This window comes from Perca flavescens, chromosome 5 (assembly GCF_004354835.1).
Source record: "Perca flavescens isolate YP-PL-M2 chromosome 5, PFLA_1.0, whole genome shotgun sequence".
Taxonomy (NCBI): domain Eukaryota; kingdom Metazoa; phylum Chordata; class Actinopteri; order Perciformes; family Percidae; genus Perca; species Perca flavescens.
Window position 1 is genome coordinate 15,415,894 of NC_041335.1, and position 19,090 is coordinate 15,434,983.

At 39.8% G+C, this 19,090-nt stretch overlaps 1 protein-coding gene across 2 annotated transcripts in view; it reads right to left on the bottom strand.

The window, feature by feature from the left end:
• The window catches only part of rasa1a (RAS p21 protein activator (GTPase activating protein) 1a), a 33,538-nt gene extending 16,674 nt beyond the window's left edge, over positions 1-16,864 (bottom strand). The window contains exons 1-2 of one of the 2 annotated variants that reach the window (XM_028577367.1): positions 16,466-16,864; positions 15,547-16,178 (exon numbers count right to left, since the gene is read on the bottom strand). In XM_028577367.1, coding sequence (XP_028433168.1) covers positions 15,547-16,091 — 545 coding nt within the window. In that variant the 5' untranslated portion in view covers positions 16,092-16,178; positions 16,466-16,864. Of the gene's footprint in view, positions 1-15,546; positions 16,179-16,288 lie in introns of both variants that reach the window. The other variant, XM_028577366.1, reaches the window with a different exon arrangement.
• Positions 16,865-19,090: the final 2,226 nt, after the last annotated feature.

Genomic DNA, 19,090 nt, shown 5'->3' on the forward strand with positions numbered 1-19,090 from the left:
TATAGTCATGCACTTGTATAGAAGGGGGCTATGCTAATACAGCAAAATGTTCAAAACTGATAAACTCCGAGGCTGTGCATTGTGCTGTCCGACAGCCTGTTGCTGCTGGTTAGGATGCGGCACGCAAGTCCAAGAACAGCATCAGCTAGCTTATTTTGGGCTGTTTAAAGTTGCAGACAAAAATAATGTATGCGTCCTATTAAAAAAAAAGAGCCATCCACCACACAGTCCAACCAAGTCACACCAAGTGTAACATCTGTGTGTTAACTTTAGTACAGGAAGGTTTAAACTACAAGACTGTAAGGTGTGACATTTCTGACGGTTATTGCATGAACCCTGTCACTTTAATACTTTTAGTGCATTTCTATTTTTAGATTCTGATTCTGCAAGCTGTTATTACTCGTCTTCCCACGCACCAAATGCAAATGTCTAAAATAGGGATGTTAACGATTAACCCACAATAAGAATTTTGACAAATTAATTCATTTAAAAAAAACAATATTGTTGAGACAAACATTTTTTGCATTGTAAAATAAAAAAATAGGGTTAGTAATGTAATCCATTTATAAACTGGTAGTTAACCAAGTTGCATTTTAAGCTCTTTTTTTCTGCTAAGTTCGTGGCTCTCTGATTGATGGCTGTCCCAGCTAATAGCTATATATATATATATATATATATATATATATATATATATATATATATATATATATATATATATATATATATATATATATATATATACACACATATATACAGTGGGGGAAATAAGTATTTGACCCCTTGCTGATTTTGCAGGTTTGCCCACTTACAAAGAATGCAAAAATCTACAATTTTAATCATATGTACATTCTAACAGTGAAAGACAGAATCCCAAGGAAAATTCCAGAAAATCACATCATATGAATTTATTAAAATTGATAACCATCTGATGAGGAAAAACAAGTATTTGACCCCCTGGACAAACAGCAAGTATTCTGGCTCCTACAAGCCAGTTAGTCTTTCTTTAAGACACAGCCCCAATCCGAACCAATTATCTACATCAAATACACCTGCCTCACCTCGTTACCTGTATAAAAGACACCTGTCAACACCCAAACAACCAGCATCCAACATCACCACCATGGGCAAGACCAAAGAGCTTTCTACGGACATCAGGGACAAGATTGTTGATCTGCACAAGGCTGGGATGGGCTACAAGAGAATCGGAAAGCAACTTGGAGAGAAAAGATCAACTGTCGGTGCAGTTATCAGGAAATGGAAGAAGCACCGCACCACCGCCAACCTCCCTCGGTCTGGGCCTCCACACAAGATCTTGCCTCGTGGGGTGTCCCTGATCATGCGAACAGTGAGGAATCATCCCAAAACCACAAAGGGGGGAACTGATGAATCAACTGAAGGCAGCTGGGACCACAGTTACAAAAAGAAACGGTTGGTAACACACTACGGTGTCATGGATTGAAATCCTGCAGCGCACGCAAAGGTCCCCCCCTGCTCAAGAAGAAACATGTACAGGCCCGCATGAAGTTCGCCATTCACCACCTGGACGACTCAGAAGAGGCCTGGAAGAAGGTGATGTGGTCAGATGAGACCAAAATAGAACTTTTGGCCTCAGCTCAACTCGTCGTGTTTGGAGGGCAAAGAACACCGAGTACAACCCAAAGAACACCATCCCCACCGTCAAGCATGGTGGTGGCAACATCATGCTTTGGGGTGCTTTTCAGCCAAGGGGACGGGACAACTCCATCGTATTGAGGGGAGGATGGGACGGGGCCATGTATCGTGGAATTCTGGACCGACATCTCCTTCCCTCAGTGAGAGAGCTGAAGATGGGTCGAGGATGGGTGTTTCAGCACGACAACGACCTTAAGCACACCGCCAAAGCAACAAAAGAGTGGCTGAAGAAGAAGCACATCAAGGTTCTGGAGTGGCCTAGCCAGTCTCAGACCTGAATCCGATTGAAAATCTTTGGAGGGAGCTTAAAAATCGAGTTGCCAGGCGACAACCTCGGAACCTGAATGATTTGGAGGCTGTCTGCAGGGAGGGTGGGCCAACATCCCTGCCGAAATGTGCACAAACCTTGTCACCAACTATAAAAACCGTTTGACATCTGTGCTGGCCAATAATGGCTTTTCTACAAAATATTAACATGCCGTTTGTCCAGGGGGTCAAATACTTGTTTTTCCTCATCAGATGGTTATCAATTTTAATAAATTCATATGATGTGATTTTCTGGAGTTTTCTTTGGGATTCTGTCTTTCACTGTTAGAATGTACATATGATTAAAATTGTAGATTTTTGCATTCTTTGTAAGTGGGCAAACCTGCAAAATCAGCAAGGGGTCAAATACTTATTTCCCCCACTGTATATATGCATATATGCATATATGCATATATATATATATATATATATATATATATATATATATATATATATATATATATATATATATATATATATATATATATATATATATATATATATATATATATATATATATATATATATATATATATATATATATATATATATATATATATATATATATATATATATATATATATATATATATATATATATATATATATATATATATATATATATATATATATATATATATATATATATATATATATATATATATATATATATATATATATATATATATATATATATATATATATATATATATATATATATATATATATATATATATATATATATATATATATATATATATATATATATATATATATATATATATATATATATATATATATATATATATATATATCTCAATGAGGACTGGCGGGTTAAATCAGCCGTACTACACACAGAGTATGCCAAACACATGCCACTATCAATGAGGACTGGCAGGGTAAATCGGCCATCCTACACACATTATGCCAGGCACCTCGCAGGTGGATGCACTAGAGACGGGCTCAGATACAGTACAGGCCAAAAGTTTGGACACACTTTCTCATTCAATGAGTTTCTTTTATTTTCATGACTATTTACATTGTAGATTCTCACTGAAGGCATCAAAACTATGAATGAGCACATATGGAATTATGTACTTAACAAAAAAGTGTGAAATAACTGAAAACATGTCTTATATTTTAGATTCTTCAAAGTAGCCACCCTTTGCTTTTTTTTTATTAATAAGGGGAAAAATTCTACTAATTAACCCTGACAAGGCACACCTGTGAAGTGAAAACCATTTCAGGTACCACCTCATGAAGCTCATTGAGAGAACACCAAGGGTTTGCAGGGCTATCAAAAAAAACAAATTATGTTTTTTTTTTTTTGTGTGTGGAAGCACCAGAGACACAAAATAACAAATTCCAGAAAAAGTGTGATCTTTTCATAATATGGGCACTTTAATAGTATTGGTGGCCTTACAATCCGCTCCTAGAAATGACATATTTCATCAAATATAGAATACGGTTTTTCCCCGATTGTTGCCATTGATATATGATGGAGAAGTTTTTAACTAGGCACAGTTGATAGAATGGGGACTCGCTGACCTCTGTACACAAGTCAACAATACTATTACAGCAGAAGACTCTCCATTTGGATTGTTTTTCCACCATAGAAATTCGAAGCCCCGAATTCCAAGTGTGGATGAAAAAGGATATTTGTTTGCCTTGTGCATTTAAGCTAGCAACCAATACAAAACATTTCAGTGCAGGATGCAAGGGAGCTTCACTGTTGGTGTTTTGTGGAGCTCAGCAACAGGTGAGTTTTCAAAATACTGTTAAATGGCAAAGACAATATATTTGTTTGTCACTTAGCATATTGTTTCCTGTTATAGCTATGGCTTTTGGCAGACACGTGATAATATGAACCTTAAATTATTGAATCCCGCTCGTACTCTATGCATGAAATATACACAGAGTGACATACAGACCCTTTTATATGGGTTGTTGAATCAAGCAGGTGGCGCACAAACTGCATAACCCAGTCTTGATTATCAGTATTCAGCACAAAACAAACCTACTGGTTTGCTTTGCTGTACTTTTGTTTTGGCTTGCTGTTAATCGCACCAGAAAAACACATTTTATAGCTATGGTGTTCTTCTTTTACTTTACCGCTGTACAGTATGTTTTCTGCGTTGCAGCCCAACCATGTGGATCTGTTGTTGTACAGTGCCTTGAGGTCATCTGCATTATTTACGCAGACTGGTTGATTTCATTTACTGTACACACCTTTGTCTGCACCTTTGGGAGAGTCAGAACAAAATCTGGTATTTTACATTTTGTGAAACTTTAGATGCTTTGCACTGTAAAACACACCTATTTATAGATTTGGAAACAGAAATTTAGATAAACTTTTACAGCAGTTTTTCATATATGAGCAATAATATGAAATTATATATGAGCAATAATACTAAATTCTTAAATTGCACTGTCCATGATGACATGCAATGTGACATGTGAGTGAGAAAACAAGGCAGAAAGGGTGTTATGATAAACAGGAGCTGAGCATAAGCCATGACAGCGGTGACTGGATACAGTGCTACTAGTGCTCAGCTTGAGGAATGTCCTGTCATGTCAGTACATGAACAGCGAGTAGTACATTGACGTCCTGGTTCTCTCCTCTATGTATTTTTTCCAGTTTGGGAGGGTTCGCGGGGGAGGAGGGTTCCAAATCTCAGGAGGGTGCCATATTTGTTAAAGGCAAAATATATGTCAAACCATTCTGAATTAAGTATTGTGTTGCTGCAGAGACGTCCCGGCCTACAAATCGTATCCTACAGACTAAAAGAAAAATCTTTGTTGTTTGGTACAGATCCTCGCCAAAAAAAAGAAAAATCACACTTCATTTTTAAAATCTTAATATTTTTCAATGAAAATGAGAATAATCGTGCATCATATTGCAATATCGGTCAAAATAATCGTAACTACATATTTTACTCATATCATGCAGCCCTAGCCTCCATATCCAATTGCTGTATCAATAGTACCAGAGTATCAAAAAATGCCTCGTCGTTCAATACCAAATTTCAATAGCTAAGGAGTATATCTCTCTACCAAGATTTAATAATGCTGATGATTGGCTGTCTTCCCGTCATAGAGGCATTCAGGAAAAACTATGTTACGCACAGAGACAGGGCTCATGTGTGCGTGTGTGTGTATGTGTGTGTTGTTGCATTTTGAGAGGCTTCACTGCAGTGCTTGTCACATAGGTTTAAAAAGGAGCTGAAAAAGAGTTGTAATGTAATGTTGTAATTTCTTTTAGCCCTACCTAACTACCTGTTAATGACACCATCACGCCAAAATTCAAATTGCTGAGTGTGAGTGAGACAAAGGAAGTCAACAACAATGCCATCCTTCACCACTCCAAAGCCCACATCCTGAACCTCACTTCACACAACACACCCATTTAGTCAGTTCATTATGAGACAAGTGCCAAAGACAATCCTTTCAGCTGTTCCTGTGAGCATACAAGTTACTACGTTAAGTTATATGCATAGTTCAGCTACTTGTGTCATGCGGTCACGAACAATATTGCTGCGCGTGCACACTGCTGAAATTGCCCAAGCTTAGAGAGCTTGGGCAATATGCCAAAATATAGGGCTTAGGCTTAAGCAAGCATAGCAGCATGATTTATTGTGTATACAATCCTTCTGGCTATATTTTAAGGCTGAATGCCTTAAAAATATTGCATCGCAAAAGCTCTGACAAGACAGGAGTGACATAGGCTACGGTTTGTGGAGCCTGTAGTGTTGAGCCAAATAAACCTTCACTGTGGTTTTCTCACAGTTTATAGCTTTTGATTTGGATTGAACAACCTATGGTGTACACAGAGTGAACAGTGTAGTTTTGTTCTTCCAATGACGATGAGATATTTAAGTTACAGAATCAATCTACAATTGTCTGAGAAACACAAAGATGACCAAACTGAATACTTAGCAGAATAGAATATAATACTTTTCCTGAGAAAGAAAGAAGCACTATTCCCAATAATGAATAAAGTATATACTTTAGTTGGATAAATATGTATATATATTTTTTTCGAAAATTTTAATGAGGTTGTTTTATTTAAAGATAAATTATATGGAACACAACTAGCCTAATTTGTGCTGTAACTGCAGTGACTAATATGTGAAGGCATAACATGCATGTATGTAATTAATGTTTTAATTAAATAGGCAACAGCTGCTGCATACAGAAATGTTTAATACAGCAATAAAAATAAACTCTCAGCTAAATAGCATACGCTGCCCACATTGCTTGGGTCATAATTGTGTACCCAACTCATGATTAGGGTGTTTTAGACAGCACTTAAAGACAGCAATACACGCATAAGCATGTTGTATACTCCCCATAGGAGGAATTACGCAATTACTTAAATGGATAAATGGATTAAGAAAATGGATAACATCATTCAACATTTTAATTCACTGGGGCAAAGTGTGTCATCCCAAGGTGGAATCATTGCTAAAAATAGTACAGACGTTTAAGCAATGACAAGCTATGGTTTGAATAGGACACCAAGTCTTTGGAAATGTTTGTGCTCAAAATGAGGACACTGCATACTTTACTGACCAAAATCATTCAAGCGTAACTATTTTTAAAAAGTAATAATAACTAGGGTATATTTGGTAGGACTTTACCATTTAATAAGCCTCGGTTAATGGTAGGGATGGACCGATTATCGGGCCGTTTTTGGCAGTTTGCAGATTATCTGTATCTGTGTTTTATTTGCCCGATAACCGATAAAGTTAATTAACTAAAAAGTGCGCTACTTTGGCTCCGCTACAGCTCTGTTTGTCCCTCTGCTTCGGTTTCACTCACCACTGAGTCTGACTTAATGTCCTGCCCACAACACTATTTGACTATCTTTAAAGGAATATGCCACCACTTTGTTGAAATTGGCCAATGCATTTTTTTGTCTCAGTGTAAGTAATTAAGTTGTTTTTTTGTCTTTTGTTGGCTCACTTTTACTCACAACATGCTAACCGGCAACATAGGATTCCATTCACTACGCTAAGCTAACTAGCGGCGGCGATGCCAGTGTTGCACTGGACTAAAACAATGCATGCACAAAAAATGCATTGGCCCACCTATGTACAGCTAGGGGAGACCGTAATAAGCCCCATTTCAACAAACGGTGGCGTATCCCTTTAACTGTGTATTATGTTAAAAGATTCTAATTTATTAGATAGTTACTTAAAGCATTCAAACAAAGTTTTGTGTTGGAGTTTGTAACATTCCAAAATCTTAATTTTGACTGAAAGATTTTCATTTTCACTGTAAATGCATATTGGTTCCAAATATCGGTTATCTGTATCGGCTTTGAAAAGCCAGTATCGGTCGATCCCTAGTTAATGGATTACTGAAGCAGCTGTGCATTATGCATTTTTGAAACTACTGTAAATAAAGTTTTAATGGCGATTTCAGGTAAACAAAGATTCTACTATTTGTGCCCCTTCACTTTACGTACAGCTTTATTGTTACCACATTCTAGAAAAATCTGACACAGTTTTCTTTCTGTTTGCTGGAACCTTGTCTCCAAGGGCAATAAGACTAACAGGACAGACACAGATTGCTGTGCCTTGAGTGAGTTAGACCTTTTCTCTCAGTCAGTCTCTCTCTCATTAAGCTCTTTTGTGAACTCTTTTGCTCCAGCTCATGTCTCTCTTCTTCATCTTCTTCTGTCTTGATGGATGCAGCTGAACTCAAACATCTCCACAGACATACTGTCAGCCCCCATAAGTATCAAAATGAATGAAACATTACTGTCTATTAGCAATGCAGCTCAGTGAAGCTGCAGTCTTTCTATAGGGGGGGTACTGAGTACATGTTTTCTACACACAAATGTAATGCCCAGTAAACACTGCACTAACATTTTTCAATAGAGCCAATATACTCAATTAGGTTGTCTTGACCTCACGCATTACCATGTAGTTACACATACGTGTACACTTAATATGACCTTTGCTGTCTTCCATGTAGGGCTGGGCGATAAAACGATAATATGTATCGCAATAGACACATAATCAATATCAATAGAAAATGCGGTCGATAAAACGTTCGATAACTTGTTTTTCTTCATCAGAAGAAACCAGAGGTTGTGAATCAAGTTTGGTTGCATGAACAAAGGCCCTCGCTCTCTGGCAACCTAGCAACGTGGGGAGTGACACTCTAACAGCCAATCATGTAATAGTATCATGTTTGGTTGCGCCACATCGCTGTCTCAAGTTCTTCAATAACAGAGCCGGCGTGGAGTGGAAAGTGAGTGCCGCAGCGAGCGAGGAAATCGTTGATAAAACAGGAAAAGTCAGTATGGCAGTTTTGGGGATTTTATAAGTCTGACCGTAGTCAGACCAATGTTGTCAGACCAACACTGGTAATACCATAAACTTGTTTTACCACTTTAGCCGCGCTCACACTTTCGAGCACAGCCGTATTCGCCATCAACGTCCAACAACATCTGCAGCTGCAACACGGCACAAGCAGCAGAGCGCCATGGAGAGGTACTCTGCATCAGCACCTTACTAAACGCTACAAAGAAATAACGGAGGCATACATGCCGAGCACTGTCCAGAAGCCAGGTTACCAACTTAGCACTAAACCTGCAGAAAATAGTTCCTTCTCAGGTTTCTTATAGTTAGCTAATACTTTGCACTATTTTATGACACTTTATTAAGCATTTCTTACTTATTCTTTAATTTTGCACCTTAATGTTAAGAGATAATTGTTAAGTGTTCATTGTGATTTTAGACCCGTTTACATTTTAATTATTTGAGTGTTTTCCATGGTTGTGTTGACTAGGGTTGGGTATCGTTTGGGTTTTTTTCCGATTCCGGTGCTAAATCGATACTTTTAAAACGGTGCCGGTGCCTAAACCTTACTTTTCAATAAAGTTAAAAAAATAAATAAATAAATAAATATATAACGGTAGTAAACAACAGTCAGTGACTTGTTTATTGCTAAGGCCATGGTCAAAATTAAAGATTTAATAATAACGTAATAACTATAACAACTTATTTCACCAGTAAATTGCTGTTGAACCCCAGATGGGAAAAGGGTATTTTACAATTAATGTCAATGCACCACGAGGCTACCAGTTTTAAGTGAATCTGTGTTGTTTAATTCCGACAATGGCAGCTGCAAGTGAACGCACCGTCTGTGTTGTTTAATTCCGACCATATAAACATACTGTATATCTATGAATTGCGACAACGGCAGCTGCTGCGCTGCAGAGCAGACTGTTACATCCCGCTGTTGAAGTCCTCCACAGTGAAATACAGTCACACTTTACACTGTTTAACGTTAGCTGTCAGCATTTTAACCGTGATTAATCCAGCTGCTAGCTAAAGGTAGGCTAACGTTACATGCTGTCAGGTGTAGTGTAAAGTCAGGCACCGAAACTTTCGTTCTTATTCGGTCTCGTTACTACCGTTTACGTCGGCACCGGTTCCCTATTGGCACCGAGTTTCGGTACCCAACCCTAGTGTTGACATTTCTGCTTTTATAACTGAGGGGATTATAATCAGAGCAGGGTTAAGTTTAAAATAAAAATGTTTAAATTTAATATATTTTTCCCCTGGTCCTTATTTTAAATAGGTCATAAAAAATATCAATAATTATCGATATCAACCGATATGAAAAACTTATATCGTGATACAGTTTTCAACCATATCGCCCAGCCCTACTTCCATGTGTCAGGTCTGTGAAATATGTGATTTGACAAAACTGGCACAGTATACCATTGTATTATAAGTGTTTGTCTATCCAGTAAACACTTTTCCAAGCAAAACATTAAGGACACAAAAATATCTATGGTAAGTCCCCTGCATAATAAACGAATAAACTGCACACACACATAATCACTGATTTTCCGTTTTAACAAACAATATTTTTGACAACTACAATGAAATTGGAATCCTAAAATAAAAAAAATAAAAACAGTTGACAAACAGGAGTTGTCAGCTGTCTCTACCAGCCCATTGTTGGGGAGGCGAGGTTAGAGTTGCAGGGTTATTTGATGCCCCACTTACGCCGAGTTCGCCCTCTGCTGCATCTCTCTCCTATGTCCCGGGGTTTCACAAGGTGCACCGACTCCACTGGTACTGCTGCTGGCCAGGCAAAAACTGTGAGCTCCGAGGTGGAAAGCAGAGCAAAGGTAGCTCTAAATCCATACAAGGCATGATGATGTGACCCTGCTGCTGGCCCGATACAGTCATCTCCAGTCACTAGAGTCAATGAGCAACATCCATGGAGGAAAGATGAACAGAGTCAGAGATGCAGACTGACACCCCACTTGCATTTAGTTGTGCTAACTAATCCGAGGAAAATTGGAGTACCACGTCTGGTTCCATTATCCTTTAGACACCGTTCTGATGAAGTTGATCTTTCAGAAACTGAGGCAAATTAGTCCTGTCATCTTTGCTCCCACTTTATCCTGCTCTGACTTTCTCTTACTCTTACCCTCCCCTCTTTCTCTCTCATAAAGTCACGCATCATGAGCATGCTGCCTATTGGTTTTTGAAGCAGTGGGACAGCAAGGGTAGGGAGTGGCATCTAACCATATGAATACGCATTGATGTGCTGCACATGAACATTCAAATACACAGACGCACAGACTTTTCCTTGCCTTAGAGAGTACTTTACACCTGAACTTGGTTAACCATGCTTAAAGATTAAACACACAATGACATAAACCTCCCTCAAAATTTCAAACTGGTTTCAATCCCACACCGAGCATTATTTCAGTAAAGGAACAAACGCAAGCTTTTAATGTAAACACTGTATGGGTTTACGCACAAACCAACCAGCCAAATAACTATTACATACATTGTTATCCCTTAAACATTTACTCATATTTGTGTGCTCAAGTTTCCACAATGGAAAAAGGTGAAGCTATGGAGGCCTGACAGCAGCTGTGAATTGGTTTTCTTTTGCTTTGCAAATGATGGACTGCCACAGCTTGTTACCTATGGTGATGGCATGAGAATGGCAGCACACAGGGGCAGACTTAAAATGTACAGATGGAGAGATGGGAAAGGCCCATCCATGCATCTTCAGCCTTGCTCTGCCTGAATGATAGCAAACCATCATCGTTTTAAAGCCCAGCCAGACACACAGGGACCAAGGCCGACATCTCGGCTTTCCTGCTGTGAATCAGCCTCCTTGAAATAACATCATTACATCAATGATAATAGGCTTCACTGTCATCTACCCATACAATATTACTCCTGTGTTTCTGATTTCTACAAACGGGGGCGTCCAGTTAAGAACATTCTCCTACTACAGAATTTAAGCCATCATTTCTTGTCAAACTTAATGTGGAGTAACTTATACAAACATCCACAAGACAAACACAGGATTTCAATAAAACGGAAATGTGCAACACTTTTTTTTGTACAATACAATGTACAATGTACAGTAGCAATGCAATGACAACACTGTTAAAAGAAACACCTTTATGCATGTAATCTGGTACTTAAAATTAACCTGGCACTGTAAAATGTTCTATGCAAATTACCCAACTTATTATTCAGCAACTAACTAATGTGAAAAGTCATTCAAATCTGGGTATTGTCAAACAATTGAAATGCTTCTGAGGATCCTGTTAAGGCCACAATGAGTGGCTCAAAAGTCTTGAAAACAGGATGTAGGAGAGAAAAGGCAGGGCAGTGTGGGTATTAGAAGGGCATGACAGGACATTGCATAACACATTGAAAATGCATGGATACCATAGGATTTGCCTTATCAATGCACAGCAAAGAGCTTACACTAATAAAAATGGGACTGGTATTTCAATCAATGGGTCTAGTAAACCACCCCTAAAGCATGTGCATCCTTCGCTATAAGGGCTGGAAGACTGAGGGGCAGTTGTGCGACAAGATGCTTACACAGTTCCATATAAGCTGCAGTAGTCTCTGTAACTTTCCAGCGAGGAGTATTACAGTCATTTCAAAAATCTACGGCAGGAAATTACAGGCTTAATACTAATTGCTGGGCTCACCATTCATCAAAACTGTGTAATGACTGATCCAATCCCATTAATAAGACCATGCTTTGTTATAAAGTGCTGTAACATTTTGGCTAGTGAGAACAATCTCCATTAGGGAATAACCTTGTTAAGCTATGTGACATGATCCTTCTGCCATTTCAGAAATCCACTGTCTCTGCCTCCCTACACAAAGGGCAATTAGGTAGTGTGGGTACTCAATTAACCGTCAGTGACAAATATGTTTCCACAGCCAACAGCTAAACTCTTTCACAAAGCCACTGATCTTCAAATCCAACCTTTCCCCTTTTTCTCCTTCCTCCTACCACCACCTCATCGGGGAAACCCTTTAGGATTCAAAATCCTCGCTAATCTTCGTGGAAACTCAAAATCCACCACTCATTTCCCAACGTGCTGTTTGTTTAAGCTCATGCACTGGGCCGGAGGTTTCTAATTGCAACAGGAACGCGCAATGTTAGAGCCACCTGACGTCTTCACTCTTGCCTCTTTGTTAAGCTATCATCAGTGTGAAATTATTATTACATTGCTGCGGTCATTGTTTATGAATGACACACTGTTGTACAGAAGTGTGAATGAATGTGGCTGCTGTTTGCCTACCTCTCAAGCTCACGAACATTTTCACTCTGCCGCACTCTGCAAATGTGCCAAGTTTAGCTTTCACACTCACTGTGCAACACACAGTGGGACCACTTCCAACGGTGTGGAAGTTTTCCACCATCACTCTTCCAACATGCACTTTGCAGGCTGCTAACATAACTCAAAGGAATACAAGATCAGTCATAGAGCCCGATTACAGAAGGCATTCACAGATAGCTACACAGCTGAAGGGACAGGGTGAAATTCAGAAGCATTCAGGGTAGTGAGCTGTGAATGTAACACCCATTGCTGCCAATGTTAGATTTGCCACTGGCATATGCTTTTAGGGGCACAATGAAAGAAAAGTGCAAACAAAGGCTGTATGCCTAGCTCTTAGGACAGCCTGGCTCTGGCCTTGCTTATATTGCCAATGGCAGGTTCTCATGATGAGCACACATATACATTCTGCTATTGACCTTAATGTTTTTTTTTTTACCAGATGTTTGCCATGTCCATGTCACTGATAAAAGTAAACTAGGAAATTGAAGCCTTAAAAGAAATAATGAATATTGAGAAGAATATAGTAGCACATTATAAGAGCAGATTTGTTGTCACTATCCTTCTGCGAATCTATTTATCATCGTAGGCCTCATTTTGACAAAAGCATACACTTCACAACACCAATAAGGAAATTGCAAGCATATAATAACCAGAAACTAAAGAAATGCGGTCCAGCTTTCCAGGGTATTCACCACTACAAGCAATTCACCAAAACCACAAACCCAATATAGAGGAACGGCTTGTGTTGCGCATGTGCCTTGCACAACTTGGGTTGAGTAAGCAATCTCAGAGTAGACAAGAGTGAGAAGATTCATTTTGACTCTCACCAGCGGGTAAAGTTATGTGTGTTAGTGACAGATAAATATTTGACTACAAGACTCTCATTGTGAAACAAGCAAGACCAAAGAAAATCAATGCCATTCATGCACAAGTGACAACTGTTCCACTGCCTCGCTGGCAACCCTGCAAGTTGATAAACTGGAATCCAAGTGCAAAAACATGAAGAAGTCTGTATTCCCTTGGCAAAAGTATTTCTTCCACAGTAGTACTATATGTAAGAACTTGGAATCAACTGCTGTCAATTCCATTTAGTGTTAATTACCAGTACAAGCAAGACTGGTGAAATGCTGGCCTTGCCCTTCCTCTGTATTTTGACAGGGATATATAGGATGGCTTCTAAAATAAGAGCTGATTCCACACTCCAGGCTCAGACACTTCCATATCTTACAGTATGAGGGCCAGAAATACCAAAGCTCAGCAGTTCTCTAATGAGACTGTAACAAATGGGAGGGCCGTATTTAGGTTATTACAACAAGTGCATGCCTGATAAATTCATAAAAATGCCTATAAATGTATCCCACCCATTCATTATCTGTAAATGCTTATCCTTTACAGGGTCATGGGGTCATGGAGCCGATCCCAGCTGACATTGGGCAAGAAAAAATGCACATAATTAGCTATGCAACTCTAAAATACTATGCAGAGGATGCATTTTCCATGCTGCAATTAAAAAAGGTTAACATATAGGCTACTCTGTAATGCTTGCGTTACTTAAACCACAAACATAATATATTTCTCACACATGATGTCCGTTAAGTCAAAGGACTGTACATTTGTTCTCCATACCCATCTCTATTTACCATGTAGCAGAATAGAACACAATACTTCAATGAAAATAATTGGCCTACTATTACAGTGGCATAATAACAGGTGTTTTATGGGGCAGCACCAACCACAAGCCAGCCAAAAAAGAATTGATAACTTACTCCATATTACAAATGTAAATGGGGTAAATTGCTGGTTAATTAATCATAAATAAAATTTGATTAATTAAGAATATACAGGATTAACAAAGTTGCCTGGGCAGGATTTGTGCCTCCCCTGAATACTAAGTCTATCAATGCAGGTGTTCCCAGCACTTTGACTCAAGCTGAACTCCATAAAGTTGTGAGCAGATCAGAGCCTATGATGCAGGTATGACACAACTGGTTTTTGATACAACAGAAAACGCACCTCACTCAGACTGAAGTAAGCGCTTGTCACCTGTAACTCTTCATTAAACCAGTTCACTTAAGCTGCTTCCTCTCATTTTCCCTTCATGGTAAAACTAATCTGCTGATTCCCTCCCCCCCCATGAAACAAATCAGACGATTTCTTTATGGTAAAAAGACTGCACAAGTAATCCGTATTTGGTGGATATACTCATATTATTTAACAATAACCAGGAAGATTTAAGGAGAATGCATAACCATTTCACTTTTATACCTGATACAGGCACTTGTATGCTACAGCTTTTTGTTGATACAAGATGCACTTCTGTACACTCAATACACTTTTTTTTAAATTTGATCAATAATGTGGTAGTCAATAAATAAAAATGCTTAAAATTGGCATTCTTACTCTCAATGCATCACTTCTCATTTTAAGGTTCATGGTTTTGATTGCAAAAAAATATGCACACAGTGTGATGTTAGGGTGTAACAATTTGACTTCACTTTGATTGTTTTAACAACATAGTAGCTGCTACTAATTCAACTCGATCTGAGTAGTTTTGATTTGATTTATTGGGATCTCCATTAGCTGGGGCTAATAGTAGTTTTGATTCTTCCAACAAGTATAACAACAGTTTGTAAATGTGAAAAACATACACAGAAGGTAACAGGGCTCGTTAAATGGTGTTGCTTATTGGTTATACAAATCCACAGTGCACCGAGTAATGACTGTGGGATGTACTGTAAAAGTGATGATAGTTGTGAGTAGCACAAGTCACTATTGAACCTGCAGCAGTAAACAATTCAAATTCAGACCTGTGTCAAGTTGTATGATAGCCGGAAGGAAATGGACCCAACAAAAAGTACAGGATGCTTGAAAAAAATGACTTCTAGGTGTCAATGAACAAGACTTCATTTTTACTGGCAGTATACTTACTGGTTCGTGGGCGGTGCAGAGAGGGGGAACACCACCTCTTCTTCCTCGATTTCCGGACCATCCTGCATGTCGCTTTCATCCATAGTGCCACCGAGCACCCCGCCGCCTGGAGGGGGAGGAGGAGGTGGTGGCAGTGGGGGGAAGTCAGTGGGCCCATCCGGGCCTGTTGATGTGGGTGAAATCCGACTAGCTGGACCCTCCGAAGTGGGAGAGCAGTAAATGCCGCCCACGGTTCCTGAGCTTGTTCCTTGGAAAACTGAATGTCCACCTCCTGCTCCGCCACTCCCTGTTGCGGAAAGCACTGGTCCGGTCATATCCCCACTAGACATGGGGTAGGTGATACTCATTTCGGGAAGTGAGTCCGGATAGGTGTTTGAAAGTTGGCGGAGGGTTGGTGCCGGTCCTTGTCCCACATCAGGGACTCGCACTCTGTTCGGCTTGGGATAGTAGGGGAAAGGGGCTGTCTCCGGGCCTCCTCCGCCTGCCACCCCTGTCCCTGTCGTGACCGAGCCCGTATCCTCACTGCTGACCTCCGTAGCCATCATATTAGGACAATATGTAGAGGGGGAAAAGTCCAGAAGGGAACCTGCCCTTCCCCTCTGTTCTTACAGTACTCCTTCAGTGTTTGGGCTCTGGGGAAACAACACCAAAAGTTTCTCAAAAACGCGTTTAGCTAGCCAGCTAACGTTAGCCGACAAGCTAACTTAGCTCACTTGGCCGCACTAGCGGGCGTTAGCTTTACCTCGCATTCGCTCGCTGCAAGAAAGCCAAGCTAACGCTAGCGGGATGGCTAGCAGCGTCGAGACACTTGATGAGTTCTTGCTCGCTATGTCTTCATTGTTTCCTGAGTTTAAAGTTCACACCGAAACGATATCTTGAAACAAACATTTAAAATGATTAAAACAGAATATCAATTCACCAATATTTCCTGTTATTTTGTTCAGACTTCACCCTCGGCACCAGGCAGACCACTTGTCGGGGAGTGTTGTTTTATTGTCACTGTTGTGTGTAACCCCCGTATTTTTTCCAGTGTTGTTGTTTTCTTTCCTTCTGAGTTTCCAGCCGTGTCGTGTAGAGTCCACAGACGAGCAAGCCTTATCGCCTAAATCCTCGGAACGGTATGTTGTTCTGTGCGAACTATCATGTCGTAAAGCAAGGTAAATTATTCTTGCGTATACAAGCTAAGTTCGGCTTTATTTCTGGGTTTCAGGGCTGGTGGCTTGCCCGCCGCTGCCTGCGCTGCTCTTTCTCCCCTCCCTCTCCTACTCCTCTCCAGTCACAGAGCAGACACAGCCAAGTGAACACAGAGCTGCACTGGTTCAATCCATGACATCTTCAATCAGTGCCCTAAAAAAATGGACTAAATGTATCCTAATTGATATTAAGATATATTAAATGTGACCCCCATTAAGGTATATGAAATGTGATGGTGTCCCAATTGTTTAAAATACAGCTTCATAATTATTTTTTTCAGAGAGTCAGATAGTAGCCTAGGTAGAAAACAGGCCTGGAGCTGATTGGCCTTTCACACAAGCAGCACTGACGCTTGTCAAACCGGGCTTCTGGACTACTTGCATATTTTCCATTTGCCTGTATATTATATTATGTTGAACTAGGCTACCCTAATGCTCACAGTACATTTGGACACCTTTGATCAGTTGTTTTGAGGCAATCAAACATACTGTCACTCTTTTTGGTTGTCTAATATGTAATGTGTAGCTTATATCATGAACAGAAAATAAGAACTTATAAAAATAATTAGACTACCGTGACAACGGGATTGCAATCTTACAATCTCTTAATGATTGTTCCCCTTTCTCTGCTTAAATTCAAGGATTCTTCCTTTTGGATGATGTGCATAAAGCGTTGTTCATTTTAGCTAGATTGAGTATTCCATTTTAATTTAACAAATTTGGCCTCTGTATTCTGTTAGACTGGCATACAGAGTGGCTTCATACAATGCATTTAGAAAGTAAGGACAGTGGTAGCGGTAACACTGTGACTGTATCTATTTGTATACATAGTTGTCCAGTTTTAAGACAGTGTAGCAGGACAATGATCCTTAATATGTAGGCAAGGCAACCAAGGTTTTTTTTGTTTTTTTTAGCCAAATGCTTTACTCACCAAGTCCGATAATGTCCACAATACAACTGAAGATCAGACACAAAATACCCTATGAGACGAGCAAGGAGTGGCTGCAGTGCAGGCCTGGCAGGAAAGATGACAAATGTCTGCTGATGTCTGTTGATGGTAGACTTGGTTTTAGCAACCACTGATGAGCTGGTGCACCTAAACATACATACAATCAGGGCTTTTTGGAAGCTGGTCAAGTGGTGTCTCTTAGGCACGTTTAAAGGTTTTCATATTTTATTTATATATTATAAATACAATTGCCACACAACATATTTCCTTTAGAGCACAGTTTAATAACGACATCTAGAAACATCTATATTCGCACACCTGCTCTTTTTTAAATTAGTAAAAAAGAATGTTAACCTAGGGATACATCTGCAAAGTCAGTGGACATAAACCGACCCAATGGCATCAAGACAGTGCACAGTGAGATTGCTCGTTTCTGCAAATTCTGATCTGGTTAAGCTTTAAATACCTTAAACATTTAAATGCCGTTTGCAGGCTGGGGAGTTGGTTTGAAAGCTCCAGTGAGTCAGCCATGGGCTAAACCTGATAGAGATTGTATAGGGTTGAGCAGCTCCAACTGTTGGTCTCCACTCACCATCTCCATTCATGACCTCAGTGCAGCTGCCATCACCATTCCGTCCTCCACACTGATCTGTCTACTCTCTGTCTAAGTCTTTTTCTCAAATTATGAACCCTCATCCTTCTGTTCTCTCTCTTTTCTTGTACTGTGATTGGACACTCCTTTCAAGACGGATAGATAGGTTTTTAAAGCTCACATGACGAACTGCTCCTGCATGTGCTATGACAGAGGACACCTTGCATTCCCGTGGTTCACTCAGGGACCTGATGCCTATGTTCTCTGCTACAGCACATGCTTCCTTTAAGTCCTGTGACACAGAATTCAGTGAACTGTGAAATCTAAAGGCTGACATTGACTTGACATGTAACCACAAAAGCTACTCCACTTAAAACGCACAAATACTCTGTTGTAAACACACAAACAAACATGTACCACTAGCTGTAGTCATACACTCAAGCATGCTCATTAAGCACGTAGGCACTCCAGTGTGAGTGGGCTCTCGAAGTGGCCCGGTCTCAAGCCCCTGCATTTACTGTATGGCCATGCCTTATAGGCTTCATTGCTGCTAGGTCCAGTGGTCCCCTGTCCTTATTTGGCTTTAAAGGGTGGTGTAATGGAGGACTGGGATCATCCTCTGTCTCTGTGAGGCAGTGTGACTGTTCTGTTGATCCTACTAGACTGAGCGTAATGAGATTGCAGACAGGATGTGGCTAATCGCCTTTCCCTGGCAGAGATGAGTGGAGAGGTTCAGCTTCATACCTGCTGAGGTGGAGTAACCATTCTCTACCATGTTTGACTTCAACCCCTGGTCTGACATGTGCGGGT